Raw genomic sequence first — 16,861 nt, forward strand, 5'->3', positions numbered from 1 at the left:
AGACAGCTTAGAGCTGCCATCTTCCCTCCCTCTTTTTCTGCCCCTCCCTACCTAAATATGTACCCAAACTGAAACTATATACTTTTCCATTTGCTGGAATCGCCCATGCCCTCTTAAAGCTCTTATTTTGAACTGTACTGTTGCTGTCCCTTCTGCCTCCACCTTACACACACATTGTCATTCTTCAGTATAGATGTCGGCTCCTCCAGAACCTCCCTCCCTGCCCCATTTTTCCAAATCTGGAACTAGGTGTTTCTACCTGATCCTTAGTAAGATTGTCAGATGACAATGGTGACCTGTTGCTTTCTACTCTGACACCTGGATGATCTGTCCTCTTAAACTTGCTTTCCTTTACCTGGAAGACTTTGATAAATTTAATTCATTTTAAGTCATAATTAAAAAATAATGGAATGCATTCAGTCTAAGATGTTATGGAGTTTAATGAGGTTATCTGAGTGGATTATCCTTTCTTTTGTTGCCTTTACAGATGAAGTGTCTCGGAAGTATGGAGCTTAATATATAGATCGATTTTTTTTTTAAATTTTGTTTTTGAGGGGCTGGGATTTTAGCTTAGTGGTAGAGTGCTGCTTACCTAGTTATATGTGTGACTGGGTTTCTATCCCAAGCACAGCAAAACGTAATTTGGGGGGACAGTTTGTTACAGGGCTGTAATTGATAGTTTGTGGAATGTTATCATAAATGTGATATGTATCCATGCAAGACACACATACTTTTGAATTTTGGATAAAATTCTGTCATGTTCTGTGATCACAATTATGTTTGTTATGTATGAGATAATTACCAATAAGTTGTTAATTGTTAATAAAACATTCTTTACCCACAGGAATGATTTTTTTCTTTTTATGTTAAAATGTTTGTATAATCAGTCAATGTACCAGAAGTCAAATATTTAAAAAATGGATTTTTTGTTGTTAAAAGTGGGAAAAAATAGAAGATATCTTCAAATTTATTTTCTAGAAAAATTAAAATTTCTAGAACTAAGAAATCATTTTCCTTACTCCTCATTCTTGACAGTTACTCTCTAGTCCATCAGTGTAATCATTGAGAAAAAAATTTTGACATCTTTTTTTTTTTTTTCCAAAATGAACCAATCTCCTGTATTGCTCTTAAGCGTCAATAGATATTGGTTAGGAAACTTAAGAATACCAGGAAGGCACAGATTTGCAATGTTATAGAACCATTTTTAAAATTGTTTCCAAAAATTGAATCTCATGTCATAGTAGAAGAAACTTTCCCTATATTTCTCTCTCACACACAGAAAAAAACTCAATGAAATAAGCGATTAAAAGCATACAGGGAAAAAGGAAAGCAAGGTGAAAAGAGTACAAGAGGAAAATACATTTTAACAGCAGGGAATGACATGACAAGGAAAAATAGAACAAAACTGTTGAAAGACAGGTAGGACAACTAGAAGTCAAAATTAATGACAAAACAAAAAGTCTGCCCACAGAAAGCAGTAAACATATAGAGAGTGAAAAGATCTTCCAATTATAAATTTAACTTTTGATGATCCCAAATTGGTAACTGTTAAGAATGCCAGAATAGTATTACTTTATGTTGGGTTGTTTTACAATTTTTCTTGAATTTAAAATTTGGAGATTTTTCATGTTCATAATTTTAAGGCATAGAACACATCAACATATCATTCATGAAGCTGTGTCCAACTGGTTTAGCTTAGCACACTAGGGCACTTGGTAACTGTTAGCATCCATAATAGCTGTTATGACATTGTTAGCTGAGAAGGATTTAATTAATTAATTACATGCTCTTTCCTATACTTTTATCTGGGAAAACAGAGGGTAAATAACTAACACTGACATAAAGGTATAAAATGAGTGTACAGTTTTCTTTCAAGTAAATTGTTGTTTTATTTTTGCCTCTCAGCATCTAAGGTTTCTAAATTTCAATAGCTATACCACTCTTTCCTTTTTTGTATGTCTGTTCTCTTTCTAAATCTGCTAAAGACTGTAAATATTTTAGATTTTTGAGTTGTCCAAATATGTGAGTAAAAAGTATCATAATATAAATATTAACCTGGAACATTAAAAAGTAAACTTCCTAGAGTCATGTTAATAGCAGATGATGAGGTCTAAATTCTAAACCAGATATTCTCTCTCTCTCTCAAACTAATAATGTAATGATGTAATTTTCTCATTTGGTAAAATGATTACAAAAGTTCATGCCAAATAATGATTTCATGAACAACTACATAACTCTGGACCTAAAGTAAGAGGCTTACTATATATATATATATATATATATATATATATATATTTTTTTTTTTTTTTTTTTTTTTTTTGTACTGGATATTGACCCCAGGGGCACTTTACCACTGAGACACATCCACATCCACAGCCCTTTTTATTTTTTACTTTGAGACAGGATCTCACTAAGTTATTGAGGGCCTTGATAATTTTTTGATGCTATCCTCTACCTTGCAATCCTCCTGCCTCAACCTCCAGAGTTGCTGGGATTACAGGTATGTGCTACTGGATCCAAATGCTTAATAGATTTTAGTGCATCTCAAGACATTTGATAAGATTTTGATATTTTGAAGGCACTCTGCTAGAAAGTTAAGCCACAGGTAGAGAGAAAGTGATTTAAGAAAAATGCACAGATATTCATGCAACAGGTTAAAAATAACAAGCAAAATGCTCTCAAACAAGGGGTATGAAACCTTCAAGGGTTGAAGGAAGAATAAACACCTGGAAGAATCAGAAAGTGTAATGGAAATGTCATTTGAATTGGGTCTACAGGAATGGGTAGAATTTGAAGATAACAGCAAAGGACATAATCATTCTCTTTCAACTGTTGAAACTTCAGGTTTAGATGCTCATCCCTTTTTACTTGATATTACCCATTTGCCGACTTCTTTCTGTTATTCAACTTTCTTTATAAACTCTCTGATACCTGATCTCTACTGAGTTCATCACACTAAATTAATCACTATTTCCTTGATAAGCAAAATATTTTTCAAAAAAAATCACTTTGTCTCTACTCATTCCATTCTCTGCAGGTTTCATAAGTCTTCGCTTAAGCAGGTTGCAAATGAGTACAGAAGGATTAGTTCATTTTCACTGTGTTCTTTGACTCCAAGATGAATAAGTGTTATTGCACAGGTATTTCTGAATCTCTTTGCGTATTCTTTGATGATTGACTCCTATATTGTATCATTTTCTTTATGAGATTGACCCTCCAGGCAAACTGTGAGATTTCTAAGATCAGAGGCAGTGTGATAAAGTCATTTCGTCAGGAACAATTGTCAAGTGATTAAGATTTCTGTGTCTGTACGTACCCTGATGAAACCAGTTCCCGAAGGAAAGAACAGTATGTGCAAATCCAAAGCTTGTATGGCAGGGTTCATATAAGCAACGGTTGATACTGAAAAGCAAACTCTGGGTTCTTGGGTTGCCTCTTCCTCTGACGTTGTGAACCACTAAAAGGAGCACACCTGAAATTAAGGTCATGCAACCTGGAGGCGCACATACTGCTACAAAGCCGTAATAGTAGTTGACCCCTATATAATTCTCCCTGCATTTCAATGTGCTTTGCCAGTCATCATCTAAATGTTTTTCTTCAGCGGCGGCTTAAGGTGGCCATGCATTTTTTTCCCGGAGATCAGGGGAAACACCTCCGTCTTTTAGATTGTGAGAAAAAAAATGGGGCTTTCCTACGACTGAGAGCGGGGATTCCCTCTCCAGGAACGTGCATCTTCCACCCCGCCCACCGGCGCCGAAGGCGACCCAAGCAAAGGCGCACCTAGGAAGGCTGTGTGCACCCTGCACCCCTCTTCCCAGGGAAGGGTCTGGAGCCCCGGAATTCGCTAATTAGCTCGCCCCCATTGGTTGTCCCCAGGCACCCCCATTCCGTCACTGTGCTATGCTAATGAAGGGGAGGCTCATTGGCTGGGCCTCCAGCAACAGCTCCGAAGGACGGGTGCGGGGAGAGCCGGGTTGGCGGCGCCCGGGGCCAAAACCCCACCGTGTTTCCTCCCGCCTTCTCTGGGCTGTGCCGGGTGCACGCCCGCCCGGGGAACCGCAGCCCGGAGGATGCCCTCGCAGGAGGTTCTTTTACCTGCCTTTTAGGAAAGTGCCTCGCCATCACGCGGCGCTAACTTCCACCCCTTTGCCCTCTTTCTAGGCACCGCGCGTTTTTTTCTCCTTTTTTTTCCCCAGCGAAGTAACTTTTGCATTCCCGCCTCCCCCCAGTCCTGGGGACCAGAGGCGGTGCCGAGCCTGGGGGCGGTTCCTTGGCAGCGCAGATTCTAGTCGGAGCCAGACTTTTGCTCCTGGGCTGGGTTTGCATCATCCCATCACACCCTCGGGAAAGAGGAGCCAGCCCCCTTTCGAGCCTCGGCTTCCGGCGCGGAGCCGACCCCTCCCCCTCCGCGTCCCCTTCCCCTCCTGGCGTCCCTCTCTCGGCCATCGCGTTTTTCTCATCTCCTCCCTCCACCCCGCAACATTTTCTTTCTTTCTCATCCATCTCCACCATTTGTTGTTTGATGTTTCCCACTCTTTGAGGAAGAATGGTTGATTTGGAGAGCGAAGTGCCCCCTCTGCCTCCCAGGTACAGGTTTCGGGATTTGCTGCTCGGGGACCAAGGATGGCAGAACGACGACAGGTGAGTGGTGTGGTGCGGTGTTGTTCTGTCGGTGCTGCTGAAAAGGAGCCCGAGGTGGGAGGGCTGGATGGAGATGGGGATGGAGGGAGACGGAGAGAGCCGAAAGGGAGCCGGTGACACTGGGCGAGCGAGTAAAAGGGACTCTGACGCGTCTCTCCATTTTGACTCTATAGAGCAGTTGCTATAGATGAGGAACTCTTTTCCTTTTCACTTTCTTGTTCTTGCAGTGCATTTATTGCATTTATTCGATGCTTATTCTTTTGTCTCTCTGTGCTTTCCTCAGGGTGTGAAGGCTGGTATGAGAGGTACCAGCATCCAAGTGGCACGCAATACCAGTGCCCGACAATTTTTATTTTTCTTTGGTGTGGTTAATCCATCTCAAAAATTTATTCAAGTTGATTGAAAAAGCACATTAGAAACTTAAAATTCCCTGTTCCTATTTCCTTATTTCTTGTCAGCATTTTCTTGACTAGATGTTTACTTGCCAGTAGGAATTTTATGCTGTTTAAACCTTTGGAGTTCTAGGTAGACAGTTGGTTTAAATATGTAACAGGTACTTAGTGCAGATAATAACAACTGACCTAGAAAATATTTACTTTGAACAGGTAACTGTGACTAATAATGATGTCTGTATAGCATGATGCCTTTTTATGATTATTCTAATTTTAACCTAAACAGTTTGTCTCAAAATAAAAGTTTCACAACTAGAATAATTATGAGGAAAATATTGCTCATGTGTATTATCAATAGCACTGCTTCTTTATTTAGTTGAACTTATGAAATTCCTCTTGGTATCTCTGTCTCATTATTTAAGGAGCACTGTTTGTGTTTCGTTGAATTCAGTATTTTCTGGAATAGTCATTTCATGTATCACATGCCACATTTTCATGTTTTTAAAATAATACCTGTGTTAACTAAGCTCAGAGTTCAGTTGAATGTTTTCCTGAAGTTCGGTTTGGTGTGTATGTTCTGTTTGAATTAAATACAAGATCCACTGTTGGTCCAATCGGAAATCCCCCTGCAGTCACACCTTCCCTCTTGTTCTTACCTGCTGGGCTCCCAATACCAACTCCTATTCCAGGACACTGGGGACTTTATATTGGACATCAGTTATGAGCATAACTTCCTTGGTCGCATATTAGTCATTTAAGATGGATATTTTATAGAGGATAATATTTCAATTAGATCTCTTTTTAGGCAAAAATGTGTATGTTGGTTAAAAATTTAAGAACACTGAGGTATTACTCAGTATGCTTGTGAATTGGGGTGTTCTGGTTAACTGTAGATAATTAATAGAATATTTAAACAGATTTATAATGCTAATTGACATGTAGAAACACTGTATTAGCTGAGTTAAATGACTGTTCAAGGGCAGCATGTTTATTGTGGTTGAATTTGTATTTATTGCGGGACCTCAGATCATCAAGTAGAATAGAAATCTTCATTGTAAAAAGTGTGAGGTGGGTTGAATACATGAAGAGTATACTTTTGCCAAGGAGATGGTAGTATTGTTTGCTTTTTAAGCTCAATATCAAAGATGCAATTATTTATGTGGTTGCCCCCCATTTTTCTAAGGATGTTGCAGATATGTCAGTAGTTAAGCCTCTTATTTAAATAGGACCTAAACAAGTCATTGGCATATTGAAAAGTTTTGCACAGTCATTTAAAATTTCTATTATAATACAATATATGCTAGCCCAACTTTAACTTAAAAATACACATTTACTATTACAATTAAATATTAAACATTTAAAAATGTTCAATCATTTGAAAAGACATAACTGATTTGGTGGTTTTATAAAAATTAATACTGCCAATGGGTTCCAAACTAAATCTCAATTGTTAAGTTTTGAAGGCAAGATCCTTAGAATCAGAGACCCAGATTTCCATCTTATTCGTTCACTATCTGAGTGGTCTTGAGGAACTTATTTAACCATTATGAGATGCAGTGGTTCTATTTTTGTAATGGGAATATATGCCTCATAAATATCTACCTCACAAAATTGTAACAAGAAGGGAGAAGAAGAGATACAGGATTAATAGCTGGTACTAAGACTGCCAAGTGCTTTACTGTACTGTGTATTATCTCAGTCAATCCTCAGACAATCCTTGAACTGTGGGTGAGTATTTTATAGAAAAGGAAACTGAGATTCTGGGAAATCAACTATTTGTCTTGGTTCAAGTATCTTAGGGTAAATATGACTTGAGCTTAGTTCTTTGTGACTCCAATTTCTCAAGAAACTCAAGAAAATGGGAAACTCTTTAAGTTTTTTCACTTTATTCATTGGAATTTGTAACAATAATTTTATAGCACCTAGCATAATTTAAGTTCTCATTAAATATTGGTTCCCTTCTTCACTTTTGATTTGTTCTGATTCGTAGTATGCAATATTTTCACCCAAGATCTTAAACTAATTTGCAGTAAGTAAAGCCATCTCTTTTATCTTTAATAAGGTCAAAGATTCCTCTTTGTATTTAAGCAATTTTATTCTATTCAATTGTTGTCTTGGATGAGTTTTTTACAGAGTTGAGGAGGGGACACTTTTAGATAAGAGAAGGTAAACAGCTTCCACCAACTGATTAAGTGCTCTGCTCATATCCCTACTTTCTATGAATGCTTTGTGTCTGAGGGTCCCTCTCCCCTACTAAGTTCAGGAGCACCCTAGACCTGCATAGTGGAGAGCAAGTCAAAGTACCCCTGAGTAAATAGAGAATTGTTTAACATATACCTCAGCTTCCTTGCTCCTTGGTTGAGATCATTCTGAAGCCTGTTCTACATGGTGTCCAAGGGAACTGAACTCCAGTTATTCACAGTGATAACTGGCTTAATACTCCCAGTTTGCTGATTTTGAACACTCCTTTGCTCTACTGTTACTTTCTGGAGTCAATTCCTCAATAAACTTCTTATGCTCAGTCCTAGCTGAAGTTCCACTTTTGGGGAAATAAGAATAAATAGGGCTGTCTTCTTCACTTACAAGAAATTTACATACTAGAAATGATGGGGGAATTGAGCTCCAATTGTGGGAAGGTAGACACTTTCTCCCTTGACACTTTCTTTTTAAAGAATTTTAAGCTAATGCTTAGTAGGATATGGTTGATTGACGTGAAAATAAGTGAGGCATATAATAGATAAATGGAAAGGTATTGTGAAAGAGAAAATATTGATGAACCTATTAAGATACAGACAGTGTGTATTTCAAACCATAGACTTTCTTTGATACAACTTGGATAGATAGATCTCCTAAATTTATATTTTGCTACCTTTTGATAGGTAAACACATCCTCCAGCACATAAATGTAATAACCATGTAAAACACACATAATGTGTGTGTGTGTATGTATATATAGTATGTGTAACAGATATGTAATGGATATTTTATGTGTTTAATGGAATATGTGCCATCCTTATATAATTACTTCTACCTTAATTGCATTCTGATATCTGAGTAGAACATAAGGGAACAGAGTTAGACACAGCAGCACAGAGAATTTAGCACGTGGACAACATTAGTTCTATGATGCCATGAAGTAAGTTTGAGTGCTGCTAAACAATAATATTACTTACTTATTACTAAACAATAACATTACTTATTGGGGATGTCTGCTGTACATATGATGCACATTTATTTCTTTGTCCTCCTGAGTTAAAAGCAAAAGTCTATTACAAATGCTTTAAATGTCTTGAATGGCCATTTATCCATTCAGGAATCCTCGAATGCTTGCTACATCTCAGTGCCTCATTAAGGCAGGTTTGGGAAAAATAGAGAAATATGAAACAGTGCTTCTAGCTAAGGAGGTGGTCATCGATATAATTAGAGGTGAATTTCCTCCAAAATAATGGCAGAGTTGTTTTGTTATGATGATGTCCTTGTAGAATTTCTCTTTTAAGTCTGTCAAAAAATCCTTCATTATTTGTAGATAGTCTATTCAGCCTTTGCTTGAAAATAAAGTAACTGAAGTCACATTAGTGATGACGCAAGGTGTTCAACTTATTTTGAATATAATATTTATAATATTTAGTTTTCATTGTTATCCTGTGATTGGCACTAATATGAGTAGAGACAGTCTAACTGGTTTCATATGGAAGACTTCTGTGATATGTAGACTCGTAATATTAAAAGCCATTGTTTTTCTGTTTGTTATTTGTATGATTTATAAAATAACGGAGATTTAGAGTATTCTTCTGCAGTTAAAGATAGATAAGTGTGAGGGTTTAAACACCTCCAGACAGTTAATACAAACCTTCCTCTTTCACCAACACTTATTTTAAAGTTGAGAACACAATGCACTTCATATGTATAGACTGTCACAATTCCAATTACTGTTATGGATGATTCTTACCTGTAGTCTGAAAAGAGTAGGCCATTTATTTAATTAAGACTATTCTTGTTTTTGAAAGTCAGGTCAATTATGTCAACTCCAGTAATTTTAAGTATATCTTTCATATTTTATAGGTAGCATTTAAAAGTAATGTAAGTCCCCTAGGATTAAAACCATAAAAGGATTTGAACAAAGAGTACAAGTCAATTCACGACTTAAGAGGTATTTGTAAAATAGGGAAAATACTTGAATTGCTTTTGGAGTATGTGCAGTTCTACTTATTATAAATTGCAAAATATATTGCTGTATGGAATAATACTAAGGAAAGGGGTTTTACATTGGCAAATGGGACAAATTTTATCTCCCATTATAAATTATATATTGTTTTGCAGACTAACCATTTATTATGGAATATTTGTTCCAAGTTTGTTACACTCAGGTCAATAAATATGCTTTATAAATATTTTGAGTGCCATTAAAATGAATAAACATTTTTTACTATTTAGTTGTATAATGGAATCAACCATACATATACAATATCTGTAAAAATGATGTAACATTTATTGTTAGAAAAATAATCTGATAATTATGTGCATCTTAGCACTGTCAATTATGTTAAGAAATTTTTATGAAGAAAGCAATAAAAAATTAGAAACTGAGGTAGACTGGTGCAAAAATAACTTTAAATATACACAATGTAATTAAAAATACAGAGAAAAATACATTAATAATTACTGGTTTTTAGTAGTTACCACAATTTGACATTAATATTTTATATAAAAACACTGTTCTTTCCCTTTGATCCACTCATAAATGAAATTGAAATGTGGTTTTCAAGTTCCTTAGAATTTATATAAAAAGTTTGAGTCTATATACCCACTTTCTGTATTTAGTTATGTATTAGTAATACCTGTGAGTCTTGCACTTTTAACTTTTCAAAATACAGCCACATGTAATAAGACTTGGACTGGGGAATAGCTTTCAGCAATATAATTTTCTACCTAAAGTTTGTAACATTGAAAAGGGAGTACACTTTCCACTAAGAAGCTTCAACTGGGTCTTAAGGATGGATGCAAAACATATTTCAGGTGATAATCAACAAAGTTATTTCGATTAACTCAATCCTACCAAAATTTAAAGTATTTTTTTTTCCCTTCTCTGTTAGTATTATAAACTTCTTAATATCAACTTCTGCGAAAATAGATTTAAAAGAAAGTATAAAAAATAGTGGACCTGAATGAAGGTTAAATACTCTTAGTTAAGTATTCTTCATTTTTGAAATAAAATAAAAATTAAACTAACAATATATGTATTAACATGTACCAGAAGCTAGATCATGGTTTTTATCCTTTGTTGATGTTAACACTGAATATTTCTACGGAATGGTACAATTCATGTTCCTATTAATTAAACTGTTTTTAGAAATTCGTAAATCATTTTGTCATTGATGGTCCATCTGTTTTTTATTAGTGTATTTATGTGTTGCTAATGTCATCTTACTTATGCACAGGCTTGTCTAATCTATCTTTGGAAGTAAAAAAGAGTTTTATACACTGAAATTTAACCAGTTTCTTTTTTTCTTTTTTCTTTCTTTCTTTTTTTTTTTTTTTTTTGGTACCGAGGAATGAACTCGGGGCACTCATCCACTGAGCCAGTCCCCAGCCCTATTTTGTACTTTATTTTGAGACAGGGTCTCACTGAGTTGCTTAGTGCCTCGCTTTATCTGAGCCTGACTTTGAATTTGCGATCCTCCTGCCTCAGCCTCCCTAGCCGCTGGGATTACAGGCCTTTGCCATCATGCCCGTTTTAACCAGTTTTTATGATTTTACAGTATGAGATTAAATCCGTCTGGCTCCCCCTCCTCCCACCACTGGTATTGAGAATGGAACTCAGGGGTGCTAGACATCGAGCTGCATCGCCAGCCCTTTTTATTTTCTGAAGCAGGTCGTCACTAAGTTGCCCAGGCTTATCTTAAATTTGCTATCTTCCTGCCTCAACCTTGTGAGAAGCAGGGATTATAGGCATGAACTGCTATGCTTGGCCTAGTCTTGCCTTTTCTAAGTAATATTCAATATTCTTTGTCAAGATTTTTTAAAAACTAAGACTTTTCACAAGTAATTAAAATTTTCTTTGCAAAAGTAGTCAAAACCAGGGCTGGGGAGATAGCTCAGTCAGTAGAGTGCTTGCCTTGCAAGCACAAGACCGTGGGTTTGATCCCCAGCACCGCGGGAAAAAAAAAAAAAAAATGTAGTCAAAACCAGAGATAATGATCCAGAAAGACAATCAGTTTCATTAAAAAAAAAAAAAAAAAAAAAAATTTAAATTTGTTCTAATTGGTTCAGTTTCACTTTTGACAGTCCTTGATTGCATGTGGGGTATGTGTATGTATTTCTTTGTACCAGGAATTGACACCAAGAACGGTTGACCACTGAGCCACATCCCCAGCCCTTTTTTCTTTTTTCTTTTGAGACAGGTTCTCACTCAGTTATGTAGGGCCTTGATAAATTGCTAAGACTGACTTTGAATAATCCTCCTGCCTCAGCCCTCTGAGCCACTGGGATTACAGGCATGTGCCATCACACTTGGCCATATGGGATATTTTTATGGATCATGAAAGGATCTTATCATTACACAGAAGTCAAGCTGCAGATTTTGTAAAAACATGCAAACATTGTGAACTAGTGAATAGAATAAATTATGTCCATATTGACAACAATGTCTCCTCAACTTTTTTTGAGAATAGGATATATATGAACGTAGTTATCTTATTGAAGAGGATTTTTAGATAAAATGCCTAGGAATAAAAATGTAATGTGGGGCAACACACATTTTTATATTCTTTAATAATCCAATGTGGTAAACGTTAAAGTATATTGAAATAGGTCAATTTTTAGGATCAGAAATATTGGTACAATTGATATAAATTTGGTGGATGACCATCATAATAAGCAGGTTTATATTATCATTATATTAGTAAAACCAATTCTATATTTGCTAAATGACCTCTCCCTGAAGAAAATTCAGAGTTGTGGAGATCTGGGTCTTTCTCCTTTCAAAGTTAATTCTACCCCAATTAAAAACATACTATAGAAAATTAATCCCATTGGCATTATTTGCATGCATTAGACAACTACCAGCTATCAAGGACACTAAGCAGTAGGGATAAAATCATGGACAGAATGGATCTAGTTCTGACAACAATGAAATTTACAGTAGTAAAAACAGACATTAGTTTTTTTTTTTTTTTAAATTGCAGAAATGGATTTAAATATGATTTTGATGGGCTACAGAGGAAAATTTCTAGATGCTGTGAGAAGGCTTGTTTAGTCTGGCAGTCAAGAGGGTGGTTTGGGAAGACTTTAAAGAAATCTGTGCTAAGGATAGGAAGATGTTAATAGGTAAACAGGAAACAAACATGTCAGGCTAGTGCCGGGTTGTTCAGAGGAGCAGTAGAAGGAGAGAACAAGGCATTTTTACAGAATTGAAGAACGTCAGGGGGCAGTTGCAGGTATGGTCTAGAGTTCAGTAGACAGGTCTGAGCAGGAGAATATACAATAGGGTTTAAAAGGAGCATCTTACTGGAGTCTTCCATAGTTATAGAAGATGGTGGGGAGGAGGATTGGAGTTCTGACAAAATTTCATCTTCAGACCAAAGTCACAATTGTTCAGGTGAAGTTGTAGGTGGGCTGCAAGTAAAGGCAGAGAACTTGCAGCCCCTTTGCATATTGATTGTGCTCCTCAGGTAAGGTAGAGATGTATAACCAGGGCCAGGAACTTCTGGAGAAGTGGTAGCTGTATGTGAAGTTATTAAAGTTGTAATCCTATGACCAAACTGAGTGAACAAATATACATAGATGTGTATTTTACCCTTGCAACTAAATAGAATTTAAAAAACTATTACTCTGTCAAGTACTTAATATAATCTGTATTAAATATTTAAACCTAATATATGGTAATAAATAATAGCTATTGTATTTCATTGTAATTAACATAGAAACCAAGAAGTGTACCACGTATCACAATCATGAGTTTCACTTTATCAGTTAAACGGCATTATTAGTTTTTCGTTGCCTAAAGCAATCATTAATACTGGCAACTTTCATAATATTGTATATTATATCTTTGTAGCTTTTCAAATTATGGACTTGTGTATTAAACGAAAAGAACATAAAATTCTTTGGTAGCTACTGTTCCCTCATATACCCTATATCCAGCCACCTCTGTCTCTCCAACTTTGTTCATGTGTATTTGGCCTCATAATTTGTCCCAACATCTGGATATTGGAAGACTCTGACCCGCTGGACATTTGATTGCATATCTGTCATGTAGAAAAGTGATCATGAGCATGTTTGAGGCAGATTAATAGAAATAGAGATTCCGTGAAAGAAAAACACTGAGTAGCAATGGATCTTTTGCATTGCATTATACAAAAAGAAGCAGAGGTGTGCATTAGAAATTTCTGAACTTGCTTCCTCAATAATTAGGTACAACTAGAACAAACTAGTCATAGACGTATGTAATTTCAAGCGAAGGAAGAACTGCTGCCCATACTTTGGGAAAAATAAATCATATGTGTTAACTAAATCAGTGCACCAGTGGCATTAAATTTGCCTCTTCTAGGGCTGGGGATATAGCTCAGTTGGTAGAGTGCTTGCCTTGCAAGCACAAGGCCCAGCACCGCAAAAAAAAAAAAAAAAAAAAAAAATTGCCTCTTCTGACTATGAAGAGGAGATTGCTTTAGAGCTTGAGGTGAAGAGGTCAGAGACAGGAAAGTCCAAGTTGCCTGAAAGAAATAGTGGGAAAATGCTCCTAGGTTGGGGCAGAGGTTCATCAGCATGAAAGGGAGACCCAGGACAGGGAGATTTCTCTCCACAATTTTGAATTGAGTTTTGCACTGATCATATTTGTCTTCATTTTTTTTTTTTTTTTTTTTTTTTTGACAAAGAGAACCAGGGAAGAAAGCAGAAACAGAGACCCAACTGACAAGCTTGACTTATCTGTAAGGGACAGTGGCTTGGCAGCACACTTCCAACTCTTGACCCCTTTCCTCTTTAGAATCTTAGCTTGACCTCTCTGCCAAACTGCACTTCAGCGATTTCAGCTTTTGCAATTATGCCACTGCTTTAAAAACTGCAAATCATTTCCCTCTGTGTATGCATTCCTTGAACTCAGACTTGTATTACTTCCAATTTTCACAGTACGTAAATATGTTTAAGAAATGGACTTTGCATACAAAGCCAAAAACCACAGCGAATCCAAGAAATAAAGGACTGCTTTTTTTTGGCTTTCTTGTATTAGACTCACACAGAACCATAATGATGAATTGTTATTACAAGGGCATACTTAACCCATCTTGTAAATCAGTGTGTGAATAGGGATAAAAGCGGATTAACACATTTCAACCTCATTTAACTCCCTGTGGGAAAACTTGTAGATTGTCCACATATTGCAAACAAGCAGTTATTAACAACAGGAGCCAGATGTGTGGTTTAACAATGGACAGCCTGCTGTCTCAGGTTTGTCAAAATTGAAATATTACTCAGTCCCCTAGGAATCAGATAGGGTGATCAGCACGCTGCACAGGTTTCATTAAGGAATGATGGTAATGGTTTTTTTCACTGCCACACCATGTGGTGATTACATTGGCAAATTATAGATGGAAATTTTGAGTAATTTGTTTCTATATCTTACCTGTCTCCAACAAATGGTTTCATATGCTATTTCATCTATATCCCCTGAAAATTCAGAAGATACAGTGAAAATAGATGGTAGTTTTGAGTCTAGTATTTATCAGATGGTGAGTTTTACAAAGAGCTTAGTGTATGTCAAACGTTGTTCTAGTTATGTTACATATATTATTATTTTGCACCATCTTGGAGGAATTCTATTATTTTTTTCCCCTCACAGATGAATCACTCAAGGTACAGAAGTAATTGTTCCAAGACATATAACCCATAAGAGATAGAATCAGAATCTAATATGCTTATCAACTATGTCTGTAACATATATATCATTTAATACTCTTTAAATAACAGAAGAAACAAAATTCAAACCAATGTAGACTTACCAAGACAGAAAAAATCACATAATTTTTGCACTTTCTAGGCCAGTGTAATAATGGCTAGTTTAAAAAAGAAAATTTTTGAAGTCAGCTATATGTTTTAGAAGAAAAATATTTTTTCTCTATCTTTGTAGAGTGGTGTTCACTGAGTCAAAAAAAAGTGGATTGTAATAGATTAGCAAAACAATCAAGGCAGAGATTGTGTGTTTATTTGTTTGAAATAGGCTGATCATAACTAATATCTAAGGAATAAAATAATAATAGAATGGCTAATGTGAAAAAATAGGTGAAAAATAAGTGAAATCTGAGTGTATATGAACCACAGAAACATGTAAGATCATATATTTAACCTACACAAACTCTTGTTTTGGAAACTTGGTCTAAGGTCATCTCTTTGCTACTTTAGTTAATTCACATAATTCTGTTTTGCTGACTGTGTATTTCATCCAGTTCTTTGCAGCAGGACTTTGGGGTTCCTTATTTACATGTCTATTCCCTAAAGTATTTGTATCTAAGAGAAATTGATTATTCTGAACCAGTGTATTGGTAATAATAAAAATTCACTTGCGCAGATGTTATGATGTTTAGTTGTGATAATGCAAAATTACTTGATTGAAGGTTTAACAGGCCAATCTATTTGTATGCGTCATCTGTTCCAAAGAAGAGGTGCAGTGGTTCACAGGAATATGTGCAGTATAGTACAAAATAAACAGAAAAACATGGCAGAATATAGCATGGGGAAAAGTTAAGTCAGTTGTTGAACTGATAAGCAATTCCATGAGTTTCTATATAGTTGCTGGAGGTGGGTCACAAAGATAGAGCAAGAAAGAAGACATGATTAGTTTCACAGGATGAGAGACAAACTAGTATTTCAGGTGAAATACAGCTTTTCCTGATGTTCAAATTTAAAGGAATTGTTCCTGTGGATCTTTGGTTAGTGTGCAATGTTCTTACCTACTCTTCTATCATAAAAGAATAACACGTTTTATAGGGCTTCTACAACATTCTTCCTGCCAGGTGTTGGTATAACTAGAAAGAATTATCTACTTTAATAAATCTACAGGACACACAAATAAATACATTTCTGATATATCTTGTAGGACAAAAAAGGACTTCTTGTGGTTCCGAATGAATTATAAGTCTTTCATGTAATCTTCACTAAATATTTTAAATACATATGACTTTGATTAATATTTAAGAATATAAAGAGATTATAATTATAATTATAGTCTATAATTTATAGTCAATATTTCTGAAGTAGAAATATTGTTGAGGTTGGTCATTGTTTATGGAGGATCTATTAGGCTTCTAATCAAAACGTAAGTTCAAATTGTGTTGTCAGTTCCTTACATAGTTTTGAATAATTAATTCATGTTCATTTCTCCCAAATCCTCCAAGTGTGTGTCATACAATTTAATATTCTGTTCAGACTTGTTAAGTGCTTGAATTTAGTTATTTTATATATCCCATATACTTAAATGTAAATAGATATGTCTGCACATTATCTCTGTATCTATTTCTTCATATCAATTGAAAAATTACTATAGCCAATTTTGGGTTGTTCATTTATTATATAAATAGCCTCAAAGTATCCATCACCACCCACCATCACAATAATCATCCCAAATTTCCATTTCAAAACTTTAGTTTTATGTTACTCTTCAGCTTACTTCAGTTATTGAACTTCACCTTTTCTTTCCCAGTAGTGTTTCATCCTTTCTTATTTAAATTAGTTTCCAACTTGCCAGTGTACCTCATTATTCTAAGTCTGTTTCATGCACTCTATGTCTAATAATCTTCAATGCCCAACTCATACCTTGCTCAACCTATAGATTTTCA

The 16,861-nt window shown here is 35.7% G+C and overlaps 1 protein-coding gene across 6 annotated transcripts in view; it reads left to right on the forward strand.

Annotated features, from left to right (window-relative positions):
• The first annotated feature begins 4,056 nt into the window (after positions 1–4,056).
• Positions 4,057–16,861, forward strand: part of KCNT2 (potassium sodium-activated channel subfamily T member 2) — a 371,051-nt gene continuing 358,246 nt past the window's right edge. For 3 of the 6 annotated variants that reach the window (XM_079107987.1, XM_079107988.1, XM_079107992.1), the window contains exon 1: positions 4,058–4,641. In XM_079107987.1, coding sequence (XP_078964113.1) covers positions 4,547–4,641 — 95 coding nt within the window. In that variant the 5' untranslated portion in view covers positions 4,058–4,546. Of the gene's footprint in view, positions 4,642–16,861 lie in introns of all 6 variants that reach the window. The other 3 variants (XM_079107991.1, XM_079107989.1, XM_079107993.1) reach the window with 2 other exon arrangements.

Source organism: Sciurus vulgaris (genome assembly GCF_902686455.1).
Source record: "Sciurus vulgaris genome assembly, chromosome: 12".
NCBI classification, from domain to species: domain Eukaryota; kingdom Metazoa; phylum Chordata; class Mammalia; order Rodentia; family Sciuridae; genus Sciurus; species Sciurus vulgaris.